This window comes from Colletotrichum destructivum, chromosome 4 (assembly GCF_034447905.1).
Source record: "Colletotrichum destructivum chromosome 4, complete sequence".
Classification (NCBI taxonomy): domain Eukaryota; kingdom Fungi; phylum Ascomycota; class Sordariomycetes; order Glomerellales; family Glomerellaceae; genus Colletotrichum; species Colletotrichum destructivum.
This window is the reverse complement of record NC_085899.1, coordinates 4,423,753-4,443,339: the sequence shown is the minus strand read 5'-3', so window position 1 is coordinate 4,443,339 and position 19,587 is coordinate 4,423,753. Positions and strand designations below refer to the sequence as shown.

At 55.0% G+C, this 19,587-nt stretch overlaps 7 protein-coding genes across 7 annotated transcripts; 5 read left to right on the top strand and 2 right to left on the bottom strand.

Moving 5' to 3' along the window:
• Window positions 1-51: 51 nt before the first annotated feature.
• Window positions 52-974, bottom strand: CDEST_07295 (Putative auxiliary Activity family 9; the record flags this gene model as incomplete). Its single annotated transcript, XM_062923454.1, has 3 exons — window positions 52-229; window positions 308-578; window positions 671-974. 3 exons carry the CDS (start codon window positions 972-974, stop codon window positions 52-54), a joined length of 753 nt encoding a protein of 250 aa, XP_062779505.1.
• A 1,071-nt stretch (window positions 975-2,045) lies between these two features.
• Window positions 2,046-4,608, bottom strand: CDEST_07294 (Putative oligopeptide transporter, OPT superfamily; the record flags this gene model as incomplete). The annotated part of the gene is made up of 3 exons (XM_062923453.1): window positions 2,046-2,254; window positions 2,332-4,249; window positions 4,339-4,608. 3 exons carry the CDS (start codon window positions 4,606-4,608, stop codon window positions 2,046-2,048), a joined length of 2,397 nt encoding a protein of 798 aa, XP_062779504.1.
• A 1,137-nt stretch (window positions 4,609-5,745) lies between these two features.
• Window positions 5,746-6,428, top strand: CDEST_07293 (uncharacterized protein; the record flags this gene model as incomplete). The annotated part of the gene is made up of 1 exon (XM_062923452.1): window positions 5,746-6,428. The coding sequence occupies exon 1, from the start codon at window positions 6,057-6,059 to the stop codon at window positions 6,426-6,428; it is 372 nt and encodes a 123-aa protein (XP_062779503.1). The 5' UTR covers window positions 5,746-6,056.
• A 3,531-nt stretch (window positions 6,429-9,959) lies between these two features.
• Window positions 9,960-10,775, top strand: CDEST_07292 (Putative S-adenosyl-L-methionine-dependent methyltransferase superfamily). Its single transcript, XM_062923451.1, has one exon. The coding sequence runs from the start codon at window positions 10,014-10,016 to the stop codon at window positions 10,707-10,709; it is 696 nt and encodes a 231-aa protein (XP_062779502.1). The 5' UTR covers window positions 9,960-10,013; the 3' UTR covers window positions 10,710-10,775.
• Window positions 10,776-12,152: 1,377 nt separating this feature from the next.
• On the top strand, window positions 12,153-12,727 carry CDEST_07291 (Putative Cell wall mannoprotein; the record flags this gene model as incomplete). Its single annotated transcript, XM_062923450.1, has 2 exons — window positions 12,153-12,323; window positions 12,395-12,727. 2 exons carry the CDS (start codon window positions 12,153-12,155, stop codon window positions 12,725-12,727), a joined length of 504 nt encoding a protein of 167 aa, XP_062779501.1.
• Window positions 12,728-13,537: 810 nt separating this feature from the next.
• On the top strand, window positions 13,538-15,645 carry CDEST_07290 (uncharacterized protein). The gene has a single exon (XM_062923449.1). The coding sequence runs from the start codon at window positions 13,636-13,638 to the stop codon at window positions 15,211-15,213; it is 1,578 nt and encodes a 525-aa protein (XP_062779500.1). The 5' UTR covers window positions 13,538-13,635; the 3' UTR covers window positions 15,214-15,645.
• Window positions 15,646-18,143: 2,498 nt separating this feature from the next.
• On the top strand, window positions 18,144-19,427 carry CDEST_07289 (Putative LysM domain-containing protein). The gene has a single exon (XM_062923448.1). It carries the CDS (start codon window positions 18,408-18,410, stop codon window positions 18,912-18,914), a length of 507 nt encoding a protein of 168 aa, XP_062779499.1. The 5' UTR covers window positions 18,144-18,407; the 3' UTR covers window positions 18,915-19,427.
• Window positions 19,428-19,587: the final 160 nt, after the last annotated feature.

Below are 19,587 nucleotides of genomic sequence, written 5' to 3'. Positions count from 1 at the left end.
TCGAAACCCACCTCCTTCCCCAACTCGAGACAACAGCATAACCACCGCCTTTCAGTTGCAGGAGAGAACCTTGGGACCTGGGATCCTGTACGGCCTCCCCGCGTTGTTCGGTTGGCCGTAGTCATCATAGATGCTGACGTGGATGCTCGGGTCCGTCGCGCTGTAGGCGCCGGGGAACCTGACGAGCTCCGATGGGGGCTTCCCGTTCCCGCCCCCGTCGACCCGGATCCTAAAAAAGGAACCAAGAACGTCAGCTTGAACGACATCTTTAAAAAAAGAAAAAGAAGTCGCGAGTGTTGTTGCTTACTGCGCGCATCCCATGTAGAATTGGGCCCCTCCTTGGTCGTACGCGCCGTGCAGGGCGAGGATCTCGACCCTCATGAGGTACTGACCCGGGGCGACGCAGGAGGGCATGGTGAAGTTGTACCACCCGTCGTCGGCGATCAGCTCGTCCACGGCCCAGACGCCGTCGTCGCCGAGACCCTTTTCCGAGATCTTGAACCAGTCCAGGGCGCCCTTGGGGTTCCTGTTGGCGGACACGGCATCGTCTACCTTGGCGAGGTACACCATAATAGGGCCTAAGGGGTTTTTGTTTGTTCTTCATCAGCCTCGACTTCTCTTCACTAGAGCATTAATGCTGAGCAGGATTATGGAGTAAAAAGGTAAAAACCTTTGTGGCTCGGGGCGATGGGGTTGTCGACGTCGTTCGGGTACAGGGGCCCGTCGATGCCGTGAGCCCAGAGCGCGCCCACCCTGGCGCCGGCGGGCACGGCGACAAGAGACCTGTCCTCGTGCCGGATGTTGTTGTTGCACGCAAAGCCGGCGTCGTTGACGTCCTGTATGGGATCGGTCTTCTCGGGCGCGCGGATGCCTGTCAGGCGTCCCTGGTCGGCGCCGTTGACGGTCAGCCGCTGGAAGATGGTGTGCGCGCCGGCGCAAGCGACGAAGGGTAGGATGCTGGCGAGGAACTTCATAGTGGTGGTGGTGGCAAAAGAAACAAGGAGTGATATGGATGACCGGGGCGGGAGAGAATCGAACAGGGACTGTGAGTGGCAGTCTGATAGAGCCTGGCAGACATGGCGATGGATCATCATCTGGATATTCGCACCTTTTTATCCTGTTTCCAGATGCCGGGTTTCTCGAGGGCGTTCGCCCCCGGGCTGCAAAAAGAAGACAAAAGAGAAAAAGTCGGCTGGTTTCTGCAGCAATCCATCACGGCCTGCTTTGTTGGTTTCAGTCCGATGCTGAGCAACCACGGGGGGTCAGTTCCATGGGGGCGACTTGCATCATGTCTTTTGGGGTCTGGGGGCTGTACTCCATGGTCCTTGGGGTTGATCTTTCGAGTCTTATTTTGCGTTGAACAGGCGAGATAGTAGGTAGCCATTGGGCTCCGAGTAAAGCGGTTGGTTTTGTCCTGTCGCCAAGGACGTTACATTGCTTACACCTCGTTGGTCTCATTGCATGATGGATGACACAACAGCCTCAACGCCGCATCACATCCCACCATCGTATGCCGTTGCCCCCCCCCCCCCCCCCCCCCCCTGCATGCAGCTGAGAAAGGGGGCGCCGACCGTCAGCAAAAAGTGATGGTATTATGGGGGTAGGGGGCTTCTGGGGTCCAAGTCGCACTGCGGCATAACCAACCTGTATGTTCATCAATCAATCAACATCCAACGTCTCACGGACTCGGTTTGGGTTCCACAAGGGGAAGTTTGTCTTGACGTTGTTTTCGGGAGGGCGCACCAAGAGACTTGCACAAGTAGAGTAACCAACCATAACCAGCTGCTGGTAGTTAAGATAACTCAGAGTGAGTGACGGCTTAAAGTCACTAACCGCCGGAAGAGGAAGAATGGTTGTGTGATCAAAAGAAGGGATATCTTGTCATTGTCATAAGATGAAATCATGCAGTATGCCCTGAGGCAACTATATCAACTAGGTCCGTACATCGGAGTTTCAAAACACTCTTGCCACTATTACCACCGAACATTATCGTACTTTGTTTACTTGCTCCAAACACGCAGCCAAGATAGCTGCTCAACCCTCTTCTACCAGGAGGTCGGTCCGATGAAAGATCCATCCTTGGGAAGGATCTTGCTGACGGCAGCACCATCCGAGTCCAGGTTGTTAAAGGGGACCGTGTTGCCCCACCAGTCGGGGAACGTCGTGTTGGACAGACCCAGGGCAAGGCCGGAGACCACAATGCAGAGGGCGGTACCGATGTCGAGAGCACCGGAAAGCACGTAGTTGTAGCGAGCTGAGAGATATGATTAGCAAGACGAAACAAAACAAAACCCCCCAACAGCAAAAGTTGGGTTGACGAGAAGAACTTACTCCACCAGCCCGTGTAGCGGGCACGGATCCACCAGTTGAAGATGAGACCGACAATAACCCACTGTCCCAGCCACCAGATGGTCGCGGGAGGGATCATACCGGCGGCGCCGAAGATGGCCGGGAAGAAGACATAGCGGAGCATGCTGCGCGGGTAGCGGCGGGCGAGGAAGTACTGGATGACGGGGCAGACGGCGCCGATGAGCCAGAAGTAGTTGACCCACGAGTACAGCTGGCCGGCGCCGAACATGCGGCGGGGCCCGATGACGCCCCAGATGACGCTGGCGTTGTAAAAAGTGCGAGCCTGGGGGCAGGTGAGGCCCTGGGCCTGGCTCGGGGTGCAGATGCCGTCGATGTTGCCGCGCAGGAAGTTGTAGGAAGCGAGCTGGACCAAGGACAGCCACACGACGGCGAAGGTCTGGGCGGCGAACATGGTGCGCGGCGGGATCTTCATGTAGTGGCCGACTTTCATGTCGGAGACGTACTGCAGGCCGTTGTAGCAGAGCATGTAGCCCCACGACTTGAAGAGCATCATAGCGACGGGGCGGCCGGGCGTCATGTAGCCGACGATCATCTCGGTGACGACGTTGAGGCCCGTCTGCTGGTTGGTGACGGCCTGGATGATGCCGACGGGCAGGATGAAGAAGGACCCGATGAGGATGCAGATGATGTACGCCCACCACGTCAGGTGCGTGCTCCAGACCTGCGAGGCGATCATGCCGAAGGCGAAGCTGACACCGAACATGATCATGAACCACCACTCGGGCGCCTCCTTGTACCGCCGCATGAGCTTGAGGTGCACGTCGGCCTCCTCGTTGGTGGCGGAGCGCGTGCGGTCGACGATGTCGCGGCCGTAGAAGAGGGCGACGTGGACGAGCGTGCTGATGAGGCCAGCGAAGCCCATGCCGTAGCTCAGCGAGAAGGCCGGGCCGAGGATGAGGGGCGAGTACTCCTTGTAGGCCGTCTCGTTGAAGGTGAAGTCGGGCGTCAGGATGCGGCTCGTGTTGTAGGCCTCGGCGAAGTGGTCAAAGTTCTGGTTCGCGCTGATGGGCAGGTAGCGGTAGAAGTCGGGGCCGCCCCAGGACAGGCCGACGCAGCCGAGCAGCATGATGATGATGCCGACGCCGACGTTGGCGATGGCGAAGGCCGGGGTCTGCAGCGGGGACAGCAAGTATCCCGAGATGATGCTCCAGTCGAAGGAGATGGGGATGAGGCCGAGGCCGGTCTGGCCGCCAAAGATCTGGTTGACGACGACGTTCTTGGGCGCGATCCAGCAGACAAAGGTGAAAATCTGCAGGAACTGCGCAAACACCTCGGGGATCCACTCGTACACGAAGGTCCCGGCAGCCACAATGAGGAAGAACTTGTAGCGGCCGATCCTCCAGCCGTTGGTCAGGGCTGGGTCCGAGGACGAGTGGTCGTGGAGGGAGTTCATGACGGTCGTCGTGATGAGCGTCGCCGGCCACACCATGGCGGCCGGCCAGACGAGGTAGCGGCGCAAGATGCCGGCGATGCCGAGGCCCATGGCCTGCGTCGAGATGATGAGCAGCACCTGGAAGCCCCAGCCGAAGAACTGCTTGTAGAAGAGCTCCTGGGCGAGCAGGATGTCGATGGCGTAGCTGGCCGAAGCGCCGGCCGCCGTCATCATGGTGATGATGGTGTGCTCCTTGACGTTGAAGGGCCCCGGGTTCGTGCTGAGCTCGTTGCCGAAGAGGCGGAACGTCACCTCGGGCACGAACTGGGCCCAGGCGCAGCCCATCGGGTACGACACCAGCTGGACGACGGTGGAGGTGATGATGATGGGCGAGCGGCGCAGGCCGAGCAGGATGTTGCAGGCGGCGACGATGGTGCACATGACGGCGCCGATGGTCCACGCGCGGATCGTGTTAATGGGCATGTCGGGGTCATCAAAGGGTAGTACCTGGGACATTGCGTGTTAGTCAGACCGACAGACAGAACCACGGCGACATGTGGCACCATGAAGAGAAAGAGGAGCCAATAACAACTCACCGAAGCCCGGACCTCGGCGTAGGGAGAGTCCTCGTGGAGGGCGGCCTCGACGGCGGCCTCCTTCTCGTAGTCGCCCGAGTTGAGCGCATTCTCGGCCGTGTCGAGCGTGTCGATCTCCAGGAAGGGATCCCACTTGTGAAGCTTCTTGAACTTCTTCAGCTCGGCCTCCGGGTTGACCGTCTCGAGCCCCTGCGCGTCGGTGCCGGTCGTGACGGCGTCGACCACGATGGGCCGCTCCGACACCTTGCCCCTCCACTTGTTAAAGGCCATTGTGTGTGTGTGTGTGTGTGTCGCTGTTTTGGGCCTTTGGGTCTTTTTGGGGGGGGGAGGGTTTGAAAGTTTTGGGTGAGGTTCACTTCCGCCCCGAGTTCGCCGAGTTCTCAAAGGGCAAAAGGAACTCAAAAGGCTGGCTGGTGTTGGTTGGCCGTAACAACTGAGGGATGTGGGAAGAGCCTGAATCGTTGACGGGGAACGAGCGCCGTCTTGTAGTATTTGAATGGGTGGTGGTGTTTTGTCCATGGGCCATCGACTGGCAGGCTAGACTGACTGACACCATGGTCCGTAGCCATATCGGTGACCAGGGGGACCCGATAGCTCGACCTGCCTAATAGAGTTCAAAAGCTGTCTGTCGCGTCTATAGTATCGCTCCAAAAGTGCCCGGAAGCTTGTCTGGACGGGCGCGTGTAAGTGTGTGTGTGTGTGTGTGTGGTCCATTGTTGGCTCGACAGATGGCATTGACTGAACTGACCTGACCGATAACGGCATCGCCCGCCCCCCTGCTTAATCTTTACACTTGAGATACGTGCAGCCAAGGCGGTCCCGGTCAATCATTGTAGACCCGGTCAACGGTTGCAAAAGAACCTGGATCTTCCTCGCCACCGTCGAGGAGGGTGGGATTGGGATGGCAAGGTTTGGACTCTGGCTGCCCGGAAGAGGTGTAACGGCGTCCTTTGATAGGATGGTCCCGGGACAGTACGGCACCCACACCCAGAGCAGAGAGACCGGTCCGCCGGCCTGCGTCCGAACATGCAGAGAACATACAGAGAACCCCCCGACTAGTTCGACACACACTACAACGGGTCTGGGGTCTGTGAGGAGCGGACTGTAGAGTGTAGTGTGCAGAGTAGTCTGTATCTTCTCCACCGACTGATAGAGAGAGACGCTGACTGGAGCACATCGATAATCAAAAGTGCCTTGGGCTCGTGGGGCGAAACCAAGTGCGTTGACATGCACAAAAAAAAAGAGGGCCCGGGCTCTCTCGTTCGTGTGTGTCTATGATCAACGATACGATGCGTTCGTAGGCACGTCGGATCTTGAAGTGAGAGGGTGAGAAGGGCGACGGCAACGAATCCATATCCCCGCCCGCCGCCGACCTCCGCTCGCTTCCTTCTTCTTCATCTCCGTCCTCTTCTCTTCTTCGTCTTCTCTTTACGCCTTCTTCTCCCTTCCGCAGCGCCTTCCAACGCCACATGAACTGCTGAACTTGCCAATCCCAAAAGACAACATGACGTTGAGAGGGTTCATGATGAAAGACACACCAACTCGAAAGAGCCGCCTGCTAGATCGATCGCCAAGGGGACTGGGCGCCAAGGACGGGATGGCGGCCAAGCAGGCACAAGCAGCTCCCAAGACGGGTGGCCAAGGTCGGGGAAGCAAGGGGAATTACCACCAGTCACCCAGTGCTACAGGTACTCTGCTGTGAGATAGAAAACACACGAATGTTCAGCCATCGCCACTCTCCTCGGACAAAAAAACGTGCTAAAAAAGTCATGCCCCTTTCTGTGGATCTACCGATTGCAAAGGGACCTTGGCATACCGGGCATGGTCCCTGTCTAGCGTCGTTGTCTCCATGGCGCCAACCCGTTTTCGTAGCTCTTCATCCGAAGAGAATCCCTGCAAAGGGCACGCGAGAGGACTGGGGAAAGCGCAGTTCCGACGCAGGCTGGACGGAAGCCGGGGTGGCGGACGGTTCGACTGTTATCATTCGGGAAGGCAATTCGGAAGAGACGGCAGATACCGGTTCACATCACGGATCATGGTCTGTCGACAGAGGAGAAAGAAGCCAATCACGGAGAGGGCGTTACCACTGATCTTGCCTGGCAAATGACAGTTTACAGGTATGTGGCGGGCGAATGGATGTGGACGATCCAAAGAACTTACTGAGAACCCCCTCCATCTGTACGCAAACACACACCAGCCCAACCCCCCTCCCCTCACCTCGTCTCCGCAAAAGGATGCTCTGGAGGAAGCAAAGGCAAAGTGCGTCCTTGACTCTCCTGACGACCGCATCCCTGCCAACCTCGTTCGCCCGAAGCAAAAGGTCCCCCCCCCCACCTCCTCCTATGAGGGGGTCACACTCATAAGCTCCCGCTGATTTGTCGTTGGGGATTGATTGGTGAGACGGCGCGTCGGCATTGTCATTGAATCGGCACATTCATCTAATCGTACTCTGTACGATGTACAACCCAGCGAATGAAGCCGTCAATGACTCGGGCAACATCCTCGGCAAATAGGCCCCAGCGGTTTCTTTTACACTTCTGTAGTCGTTAACACCACCGCGGGGAATGACACTGGGCGGGCTTCTCAGCATGTCGTCGAGGGGGATTCCATCACGCGGTCACGCTGAAGCAACCAAGCTCCCAAAAGGAACCGTCGACACCCCGTCCTAGAATCTTGCCATCTCTATAAACAACTTTATGTCCCAGCGCCTCGGTTGGCGAAATAAGGTTATCGACAGCAATCCAGATATTACGGATTCACGTACGTAAGACTCCTCGCCGGTTTCCCCAGGTCTCTCCGCTAGAGCCCAACCGTGCCCCCGACGTAAATTGGACCCGAATCGGTCGCTTGTTCTCGTGCGCGCGCGCGCTCGGCGGGTAAACGGCTCGTGAGTCGTTTACCTGGGTAAATGCCTCTCCCTCGTCCCGCAAATCAAAGTCGCATAAAAGAAGCAATTTACACACCGCGGTGGAAGATGATGACAGGAGGCAAAACGAAACGAGCAGCGTTCATGAAGGACCCCCCCGCCCCCCGTCCGTGATATCCAGCAACTCAAGCCCTGATCCTGGAAACTTTCACTACGCCGCTTCGAGGCAACATGCAGTTCGGTTCCAAAAGCCCTGTCGAGCGTCTCCTCGGCGCCTCGGTACCAAAGTAACATTGCTTCCGTCTGATGCGGGCTAGCCGCCCGGTGGCACAGCTGCGGAAAGCGCTCGACGGAGAGGGCCATGGGTGTATCCCTTGTGTCTCTCTGGCAGTTCTACTCTTCTAATTGGTTCCCCGGTGACAGGGGAAGAACGCGGAGATAGGCGACCCCGGCGTGCTACTTTCTTCAACCCCATGCTGCTTTACCAGTCTTGGAAGCTCGTGTTGGCTGCATCATCGCTTCATCGGGCCAATAAACGACACAGTCGAGAAAGTGCCTCGGGTAGGCTGTCGTATCAATGCCAACGATAGCCCACAGGTCTACCGTGGTGCTGGAACCATTGAGATTGGGGCGAGAGAGTCCAGTGGCGTTGGTCCAACGGGAAACGGCTCTGACGAATCGTAGCTCGAGTTCGACCTTTTCCGGGCTAGTCTGTGACATACCTTCGTGTCCTTTTGACGCCGCCACACGGCTAAATCGAGCCGGCGATGATGCATGCTTGCAGGATTCGGGACACCCTTTCTTGTCCGACATGCATTGCGCCAGCCTTCAGTTGAATTGAAGAATGCTACGTTGTGTCTATTAGGGAAGCGTCGGTGTTGGTCAGCAACAGTAATGACTGGTTGTGTCGGTTGAGGGTGGCGGGATGCAGCTTCAAGATTCAAGACGTGTCGCCTCAAACTGACGACCCTACACTTGTTGACGTATTGGTATCAAGAACTCAAAACCCCGGTGTTGGTCAACGTCGATTTCCAGAAAAGGTTCTCTCCTGTGTATGACGCAATTCGATTATGCTCCTTGCTCAGATACCTACACGTACTTTACAATATATGCACGAAACATTTGGTGCTATAAATCCGAGCTTCTGTACAGCACTAATAGGTTTCAACCGCTCATGCATGGGCAGGTCGCATGTCGCTGACCTTTGACGATTGGACAATGATTACAGCAGGGCTTTGAAAAGAGGCGCTCGTATTATCCAAAGTTAAACTCAAAAGAAGCCATTCGATCTTGTTCATCGCTCGCTTGTGCCAAGTCATTCTCTCGTCAGAGAAGAATAGTTCATTCTTTATGGCAGAATGCAGAGATGAAGCTTCGTCGACCGCCCGGTTGAGTGAGGTGACGTCACAGCCGATTGCCTACCCTGCCAATTCCTGAGATCAGACAAAAGGATGCCAGTCCCGACTCCAGCGGAAGCTCGCGTCGTGATTTAGAAACAGAAATCGCTGCAAACTGGCAATTGACTCCAGAAAACATGGTATCAGACTCTTGTCGAGTGTCAAATGCGGGACTATTGTGGCCGTTTAAAAAAAAGAAAGAAAGAAAGAAACAAGCCGTTTTCGCTCCACGTAGCTGCAAGTTTGATTTTGGCTTGAGTACAAGGGATTCGAGACACCTGTTCTAGAAGTATCGTAAGCCAAATCACTTAGGGAACTCGCTAGTGGCACCAACTCGACTTTACGTTACGTTGCCATCGGTCTTGATAAGTGGAGGAGGTGACCACTTTAACCTATTAGCTATGGTTGCTTAGGGTATATGTGTGGTGTGTGTCTAGCTAGCATGTACATATTGAAAGGCTTGCAGCTGTGTGATACAGGAGACGCCTCTCCTTTTAACTTCGTCAAGTGTAACGAAAAGTGAAGTGAACAATTTTGGAAACGTCTTCAGTGAATTTGCGGTCATTATCAACAGAGACTATCAGAAAGATTAAGTACTCATTTAGTCAACAAGACCTGTGTAAGATCTGTAGATTTGATGTTGGGTTTGAAGCTGAATTTAGCTAAACATTTGTGTTTTGTTTTGTACAATTTTACAAATCAGTCAATACCAGCTATCATGCACAACTTTCTCTCCTTGTCTTGTTGATTGATATCTGGAAAGCAACCCAACTGCGATGTCCTCTACGATAATGCAGCCAAGGGGAATTCTAGATCAGCGTTAGATGGAATCGCCATTCAACCCTCTCTCGCGGCTTATCCCAAGAAGTTGTTTCAAGGGTGAAACTAGTATTCAAGGTGGCTCACTCAAGGTGAGGCAGGAGAGCAGGGTAGATGAAGCTGTACTTGTCAGTTTTGGTGCTTATAACAGTCTGCCCCATCGAAAAGCAGCCTCGTCGTTCCTTATATCCTGACCACAACCTTTCTCCACCCATCAGTTCTCCTTACTACTAGACAATGGCGGCCGCTTGGATGCCAGAGTCCACCTTGGTCTGTGAATGGAGTGGTTCCAAATGTACCTTATCTAGATGGGGCTTCACATAATCATGGCGTGGTGCGCGGACATCGTACACACCGCATAGAATAATGGATCAAATCAGCGGGTAACCTCCCCCCCCCCCCCATGTCATGTTTTCTGCATGTAGTACACATTCTCGTTGGCCGGGATACGTTGCTCCATATTCTAGAGAAGGAGCCAGAAAGAAGAAAGAAAAAGGTTGGATGGCCCTTTTGCAGTTGGCACCATTCAACGCACGCAATCTCTTCCACATCTCTCAACTACGTTTGTCCCATGTTGTGATTCGCCCCGCAAGATGTCTGAGGCACCTGAAGTCATCGTCGAATACGCCTATGACCACATCTCAGAATGGTATCTGCAGTGGGTTGACAGCCAGAAATCGCCGCGGGAGAGATACGCCAAGAGGCTCCTGGAAGAGCTGCAGCCTTCGCCTTATATTTTGGAGCTTGGCTGTGGCCCTGGCGTTCCCATCTTGAACATGCTTCTCGATCACGGCGCGCACGTTGTCGCAAATGACATCTCGACCAGACAAATCGAAATGGCAAGGGCCCGCTTCCCAGCCGCCACGCTCGTTGCAGGCGACATGACAGCACTCACTTTTGAGCCTGAGAGCTTCCATGGGGCAGTCAGTTTCTACACGCTGTTCCACCTTCCGCGGTCGAAGCTCAAGCCCATGCTCGTCAAGATCCATGATTCGCTAAAGCCCGGAGGAGTATTCGTTTTCAATCTCGCTACCATCGACGAGGAAGAAATCCATGGCGAATTCTTGGGGTATGGGATGTTCTGGAGCAGCTATGGCGTGGAAGGGAATCAGGCACTGCTGAGAGAAGTCGGATTCGACATATTGCAGGTGGAAGTACTGCAAGCAGGCGATGGGAAGCTTGAGGAGGACGATCCGGATTTCGACGCCGAGTTTATGTGGGTGGTGGCGCAAAAGAGAGATTCTTCCGCCGAGCAGAATGCTGTTAGGATGATGGATACTGGCAAGTAGGCCCTATACAATTCGTTTTGGGCATGAGTTACTGAGCCATGAAAGTTGAATTATGTTCTCTTTGGCCATGATATCTATAAGCGCTCCCTGCTGGCTAGGCATGAAGGCCCTTTCCAATTATCAGGATTCCCAGTACTTTTCAATAATTTCTGTTTATACTGCAAGTATTTGTCCGCCAACATCAAGCTTCTTCTTAGGTGTCTAAAGAGCCTTCTTTGGGGTATTCCGAGCCAGCGCAAGTCACCTTAATCTCACCCTGACCTCACCCGGCTTATCGTAGAAGCTGAGCCAAAGCGGCGAGACTCGCCTAGCTCCTTGCATTGGCTAGACGGTGACGAGTCGAGGACGCCTCGAATGCAGATTCCACGGAATGGCAGATTAGTCACGATTAGATGGTTGCAGCGACGTGTCAGCAATGTGATTACCAAGAATTGTTTTGTACACAGGTAATGAAGATGAGTGGCGTCCGGAGACCATGTCCGAATGCTTCAGAGTCTCGCACTCGGATTCGGACCTGTGAGACTTGATGTTTGAGGACCATAACCAGACCGCGCAATTCGTAGCGTTGCAACATTTCTATTCAGGTAAGTGTCCGTAGTCTCGTAGCATGCTGTAAAATACTGCATTATGCTGCTATTCACCTTTTCAAAGGTTCGGTCGAGAATCGCCGACTGAAACCCACGTGAACTCTCGTCAGGATGCCGAGGCTGCAGCTTGTCGGTTACAGAGAGAAACCTCTCTACCATACCACAGCCAGGGAAGTCTGCGGCTTGAAATTCATGCCAAACAGCAGTGTGGCTGTGGGGAAAGACTCGGCATCGATTCCTCGCAAGAAGTGCGAAAGCCAATCGGTACAATCGTCGGCGGCGGCCATTACATGTGTTGACTGTCGTCCGGTAGATCGACAAGCCTGAGCCATATCTTCACCGATATATCTTCACTGAAACTCTTCCAATAACGCCTCGTGACAGAACTTTCTATACAAAAGCAGTCGTCACCTGGACCTACTTTTCGGGACCTTCTGCCATTATTAGAACCCTCTGGTCGGCGCGGCGATGTCCTTTTGACCACTGCAAGCGAAAGATCGCTGGGCGGCCTCCGCATTGTTTCATGTTTCGAGGGCAGACCCTTGGCCTTAGCTCCCACAGTTGCTGGACGCCTGAAGCTGAGGCTCTGTGTGCACGTCATCGCTCAGGGCTCCCTAGCTGAAGCTGGTTCATGCTCTACAGAGCTGCCGTGGTCTGAAAGACCAGAAGTGGAAGTGACCCGAGGCAGCAAACGACATGTGAATCACGATACTGTGATCCGGAGAGAGATAAAAAGGCCGCGAAGGCCGATAGCAACATGATTGAACTACCTCCATAGACAAGAGCAGCCTTAGCAATACATTAGCACGGCACCAAACCTTTCGATTCAACTTGCGATCAGCATATAGCCAACACCATGTCTTTTGCCGATATTTCCAAGAGCCTCAGCGACATCGAGCGCAAGGTGACCAAATCCATCAAGATCCTCCAGAAGGGCAACGACCTGAACTACAAAGATGCCATTAAGCTGGGGACCAAGTCCAATTCGATTGTCAGCACTATCAACAAAGGAATAAAGGAGTATGGGGTGAGTGACCTGCTTTTTCAGCCTCTACACCCCAAGCCGGCTTGACTGACACCGGCACGCCACGCCGATAGAACTTTAACCCGTCCGATGACGATGCGAAGAAACTGCTGAATCAGATGAGCACCATCGTGGACCTGACCGAGACCCAGCTGAACACCATGGTAGCCAACAAAGGCCGGCTTGAGAGCTTGAAGGTCGGCGGCCTCGTGAAGAAGAACGTGCAGAAAACCGAGACTGCCAGCAAGGATCTCTCCAACGTGATGATCTCGAAGGCTCCCGCGGGCACCAAGGAGGATGCCGAGACGCTGGAGAAGAGGCGTCAAGCCGCTTTCAGCAAGGCTATTGCAGCGTTTGCCAGTTCTACTGGTGGCGAGGATGAGGCGCTTGGGGACGACTCTGATTGAATGCAGTTGGCACGATGTATCTACTTTCAGAGTGACGTCACAACCAATACAAGCCGACTTTTTGATCAGCAGTTGAGCGAAATGGGCAAGCCTTGCGAAGGGGATAGCTGAGGCTGAGATCAACGTGACAAAGTGAAGAAAGCTGTTAACTGAAGTCATGGAGTAAGCAGAGGTTTTGGAACCAAGTGATTACTACAGGCCGAAAGACGCTGTGCGAGTTCAACAGGTTGTGGGAATTGTGCTTAGGACCACAAGGTTTGATGACGATCCGCAAAGATGCCAACACGTAGATTTGTTGCAAATGCGGCTCTAGGCTGGGCAGAGACCCTGTGTTATGACCACAGTGGTGGCACTGCGGACCGGGCCGCCGTTCCGTACGGACCCGGGACCCGAGCGGTATGAGTTGACTCAAGTCTCGATGGTAAGAAACCGGCACAAAGTGACAAACATGGCGCTTCAATATTGGGGTTTCTGAGAAATGAAACGGAATAACTTACCTGAGACTCGTTGTTTATGACATATGCAAATGCACCGCTGGGATCGAGGTAACATTGTACTGTCAATCGGTCCATGAAATCATGAAATAATCAACAATTTGGTAACACGCTCATCCACACACCAACATGATTTCTTCCCGACAGGAGCACAGCTTCTTCATCGCCTACTGCTAGCCGGAAAGGGTTTAGTGTCGAACTGTTTTCAACAACGTCTTCTTGATTGGTCTGGAACTTGAGCGGGTAGCTAGCTAGCTGCTGGCTGCCCAGGTAAGTTGCAGACTGCAAACTTTAGGCCAGCATCATCGAAGAGGGGTTCTGACAACCCGATGATGTCTTACCTTTTGCTTCTGCTTGGCTACTACTCTCCCACATCCCGATTACTATTTCATCAATCTCTATATCAATCAGACCATGGAAACCCTACCTCAAGACATAATTGACGAAATTGTCTTCCACCTGGTACCAGCAGACTCTAAGCCAAAGACACCCTACGATGTCCGCGGCCGGCCCTCTCTACCCCTGGCCCCGGTTGCTGCCGTTTCGCGCCGCTTCCAAGCCGCAGTGGAGAGGTTGACGTTCAGGTCCATCAAGATCACCAGTGACGAATTGGCCAAATTCAATGAGTTGCTCACACCACCGAGACGGCATCATCTCGCCAGCTTGACCGTCACCATCCTTCTCTCGCCCTACGACGATGCAGCTGCCCGGCGGGCGGAATCACCAGAAGAGCGAACCGCCAACGACGAAAGCTACAGCCGAGGCATGGCAGCTTTGTTCGAGGTGCTTCACAGCTGGGAGGTGGAAGACTCCGAAACGATAGCATGCCGCCTGGCACTGTTCATAAACCATCCGGAATCGCCTTCGGACAATCCATGGCGGTTCAACCACGCTCCCTGGAGTGATACGTATCCCGAGGAGGATGGCATATACGAGGGCAGATATTTGCATTCCTACATCCAACTGCTCGACTCACATGCGCTACCAACCCTTCAAAGAGTGAAACAGCTGGCGATGCTCCGGCCGGATGATAGGTACGGTCACCGAAACACGTGTCCGAAAGTGCCAATTGTCCTCGCGTCCAAGATGCCAAACCTCGAGTCATTGAAGCTCAGCATGGACGATGACGAGAAGCGGTTCCCGGATATCCGCGTACGCCACCGGAAGGAAGCCGCGGAAGCCATCGGGAGCCTGTCTCTACCAGCGCTGAACAAGGCCGACCTCGATTTCTTCGTTCGGAGGCAGAGGAACGAAAGGGCTCAGCCGCATGTTCTGCACGACCCGGGGATCCCGGACCCGCTGAGCTCTGTGATATGCGAGTTCTCTCAGAACCTCGTGAGCCTAAAAGTCTCGGGCGTCTTCGATGAGTCCCTCCTCCGTCCCATCGGACGCCTCGGCAGCACGCCCTGGCCGAGCCTCAGGTTCCTCGACGTCAAGCTCCTGATCAACACCCCGGCCGGCGGCTGGTACTTCACGAAGCGCGACGACGTCCCTCCCCAGCCGCCGTACACGCACTGGTCGCGCACCAACAACGCCCACGAGGACCTCCACCTCGAAGACTTCAGCTTCCTCGAGGAGGCCGCCCACGCGCTGCTGAACCCGGTCTACGTCTTCCGCGGCAAGGCCGACGATGACGCGCTCGCGCCCCTGGTCGGGGCCTACGCCGACGCGCTCGCGGCGATGCCCAGGCTCGCCTCGGCCGCGCTCAACTTCCAGCTCGAGGATGAGGTCGACGGCGAGCCCGGCTGGTTCTGCGTGGCGTACTTCGCGCCCTGCCGGAGCGCCTCGCGGCACCCGCCGCGGATGATCTGCCCGGACTGCAACCGCGGCGTGACGCGGCAGCTGGTGACGCTGCTGCTGGGGTGGGAGTCGGATGAGGCGCTGGCGGCCAAGTTGAGGGGGATCGGGGGCGAGTTCCGCGCGGAGCCCATGGTGGAGAAGACCATGGCCGAGTTTCTCAAGTACCACGAGGACGATGTCGAAGAAAATTGACGTCATGGTCTGGCTAGACAAAGATGGGGTGTCCAACCTTCAGCCTCTGGCCTTTTCGAACCATGCAGGTCATTACGTTGAGGTTGTCCGGCTTCCCTGACTACAATGGGCGAAAGCATCTTAATTGTCATATTTCCTGCACGCAACTAGCGAGCTTTGGTGTCCAGTAGTCAAACGGGAGCGATACAGAACTGCCAAATGTTCTAGAACCCTAAGACGATGCCACAAGCGCTCCTGGTTGTGTAGGGTGTTCTCTTTGGGCTTGCAATCAAGACCTTGGGGCAGTTCGACCTGGTCAGGAACATGTTGCTGCGAGATAAACTAGTCGAGCCGATCAAACGCTGCACGCTCTCAGGAGCAGCCGCAATGGGTAGAACCAAGAGATCCTCAAGTAAGCTTACTTAATATCGATGCTCGGTTGTCGTTTGTCCCTAGGATTGCTGGTTGCCAAGGGACTCTCAATCTCTCTCTCTCTCATATGTATCAACCGTGCGAGCCGTCGGGTTTTCGCCGAGCTCAAAGAGGCGTTTGTCGCTTAACCAGTTTCATGGTCATTCCCAAAGGAAAAAGAAAAAATAGCCCCCCCTCATCTACCGGGCTGTTTCACTTCGTAAGATTGCGCAAGATGATCCCCTCGGACGGGCAGATGTCCATGTCGACTCTTAGGTTTCAGCAAGGCGGCAAGAGAACACGGTCCCGATACGTCGGGCGTTCATCTTGGCCAGTTTCTGCGAAATTGAGATCGCCTACTTATCAAAGGGAAAAAACCAGGCCGCCCGATCCCTAGCTAACGGAGGGGCGTGATTCTTGCCGCAAGACCAACTTAGATGTCGAGTTTCAGCAAAATGGATACTTCTGAGGTGAGGAAGCTGGGTGACGACCATTCGAGCGCAATGCGGGCTGGCTATTGGCTTGTGGTGGCTTAGAGGTTTAAAGGGTGTAAGACGCGTTCCCTGCGAAGATCAGACTTGCTGCTGGTGTGTGTGTGTGTGACCAACAGAACGATACAGTTCATCTGGTCATGTCCTGCAAATCATCAAGTTCCTTGGGTGGCTGTGCATGAGAACGACCGAAGAGCTCCCGTCCTCTCGATACCAAGAACACTACTGAAGAATGGATTGGCAACCAAAAAGGGTGATGCATTGCTCATTCGACATTGTTACCCACAGCAGACATCATCTTCTAAGAATCAGTTTATGGAATGCTGTAGCATGTCGACCTGGAATTAAAAGGGTCTCGTCCAGCAATGTTATCACGGCCAAGCGTTTCTCTCGGGCTATCTCTCTTTCTGCATGATGTGTGTAAGTCTCTCCCTTGTCTCTCTTCCCCGAGGTGGGAGAAGCCCTGACTCGAGTGTACCGTCACCTCGCGATCCCACTGACGGACGGCACCGAACATAGAGTTTTGAGGACACGCGAGAAACCCGTCTGGAAATGGGCGCTTCCGTCTCAAGTTGCTGGGTCCGTCTGTCCCATCTTTGTTGGCTCTCCCCTGCTAACTCTCTCACAAACCAACAGAGAGCAAAAGAAGCCGAACCTGACTCAACGGGCGGCCACGCCCACGCTCACAGTATCAAGGTCGATGATGGTGCTGCTGCTCGTTTCAGCCCGCCCGTCTGGCTGCGACGCGCATCTCATACCCTCTCCATAAATTTAGCTTTTTGGGGGAGGGGGCTCACTGCCTTCGGCATCGACGGGTTCCAGAGCACCCTCGTCTCCTCACTTACACCATGGCTGCAACGGCCTCCCCTTCCCTTCCTCACCCGTCCGCTAGCCTCCGCTCTTCCGGCTCGGCTGGGTGTTCGTAGGGCGGCCGTCGCAGGGCTTAGTGTCTCTTGAATAGGTTACAACGTGGTGGATCTGGTTCTGAGGACGTCGCCGGGACGGCCTCACTTCGAATCTCGAACTCCCTAACGTCCGCCGCCCAATCGCATCCTGGTATGCCAGGCTCAACGGACCCAAGTCCGCCCGGCGACTTCTTGGGAACCGTGGCAGAGTCGTATGTCGTATGTTGCCGTTTTAGAGTTATCTTGACAGTTGTTGTTGTTGTTGTTGTATTTAACGCCATGGCGGCAAGGGCGCAACCGCCCTTGCGGCAGACCTCCCGAAGGGTATGTGGCGTGGAGAGCCGTAGGCCTATAACTACTACTAGATACAGACCAAATCGTCCTCCAAGTCGTGCCTAGAGGCAACTATGTGTTCGAGCTGTCTCTGGGTGCCGCTGGCTTGCCCGAGACAGTGCTTTGGTCGTCCCTAAACCGCGATTCCGCCAGTATTTCCTCTCCCTCGACCCAGAGCCCGCAGGCTGCTGGTTTACACAACGTCCCAGTAGCCGTCCGAAGCATATCGTGATAGGTTATACCGCCACGAGGGAAACCACAAGGGGCGAAACCTCGTGAGGATAGGTTGTAGGGTTTGCTGTTAGGCTCTGTAACAAGCACAGCCGTGTATTGCCGTGGCTATACACAGCGACCCTAGTGTCTGTTTGTCTTTTCGAGGGGGTCTTCGATCGTTTGAGGGGAAAAGGTGTTGAGGGAGCGAAGTCGAAAAGTCGATCGGTGGTGTTCAATTTGGGCCCGGAAGTGCCGCTTGCGCCGGGAATGAAGTTCGCCCGGCTCCTTCGGGAGGCTAGATGGAACCTCTGCTTCCTGCCCTACCAGGAAGACTTCATCTAGCCTGCGGAAGGCGATGTCAAGTCGGCGGCGGCTCGTTAGGTTGAATAATCGTCGGCTCGAATCGAGGGGGAAATGTGCGTTGTTAAGGGTTTGATTAGCGTATAGCCAATCTGCCCCAGCGCGCGGCGGCAAACCGCGGGAACTGGGGCCCCTCCTTAGCATGACACTAACAGCCCGTGCCAAGCCGGAGAGATGTTTCGTGGAGGTTGTTATCTTGACAGATGAGGGGTGGAAGGGGAGGGAGGGAAGGGGGCTGTTCCGTCTCACCTTTCCCAACTCCCAGTGCCTGAGCCATTCTTTGACTGCCGTCTTCCTTGCATCGAACACTCCCATCAGTTGACATATAGCCCCCAGCATCCCATCTCCTGTCCTGTGGCTCGACATCTCTCACTCTCTTTCGTCGTCGGTCCTGTCACTCACTCAACTCAGTCCTCAAACGTACAGCCCGTCAAAGAGCATCCATCGCCCCCGACTCACATAGCCAGACACCCCCCCCCCCCAAAGACAAGCTACCGTAACCATGCGCTCCTCCATCATTTATCTCGCCTTGGCCGGCCTCACCAGCTTCGCGCAGGCCAACCCCTTGAACAAACCGCCTCCCCAGACCGACCCGCGGGGGCTCATCACCCGGGGCCTCTCCAACGTCTTCTCCCCGACAAAGAGGCAGGCCGCGGCGCCGCCCTCCATCCCCCAGGCCGGCGGCGGAGACGTCAACAACGCCAGCCGCAACGTGGCGCTCACCGTCATAGCTGGCGACACGCTCGGCCAGATCGCGAAGCTCCTCAACTCGGGCATCTGCGACATCGCCAAGCTCAACAACGTCGCGAACCCGGACTTCATCGAGGTCGGCCAGGTGCTCCAGGTGCCCATCAACGTCGCGGCGCCGGACAACGACTCGTGCCTCAACCGCGGCGGTGCCATCCCGCCGCCCGCGGGCGGCAATGCCACCGCGCCGGCTGCTCCGGCTGCTCCGGCGCCCGGCGGAGGCGAAGGTGGTAAGAAGGACAAGAAGGACAAGAAGGACTAGAAGGAAAACAAGGGGAGGAGGAGCGTGAACCTCGTGTCGAGCAAGGCGCGCCGTGGGGTGTAAGGCCCCGACGTTACAAGGAAGATGACGACGACGGCGGCGCCTCCTCGTGAAAGTTGACAGGAAGACGGAAGCTTAATCTCCGCCGGCAGTACCATGACCGAGTGACGGCTCGATAACTCATGTGGGATCCGATGTTTGGACCCCTTCGCGAGACTTGGCAGCGGTGTCTATTCTTTGAAATTTTGAGTTTGGGAGATTTGACGAGTTCGGATATTTGGTCACCTCGGCGGTTTTCTGTTTTACCATTGTTAATATATACCTGGCTGGAACAGTTTCGTTGTTCAATATATCGAGGTTCAATTCTCTTATAAACACTGGTCCCTCGGTGAACTACTCACACACAGAGAGCCCGTTAGCTGCTGGCGTTACGAACCATTGCATAGCAAGCTTGGCGATACGCCAATTGAGAACAAACTCTGGCAAAAGTGATACCAAGTTGTGGCCTTGTAGACCGAGTTGACGGCTATTAAACAGGTTCCAAGCCTTTCATGTTCTGCTAGTGCCAAAGCTGTTTGTTAGTACCGGAAAGGCCCTGACAATAGAAACCAAGATGATGTCATACGCCCATGTACGCTGATTACGTACGCTGATTACGTACGCTAGACTTCAG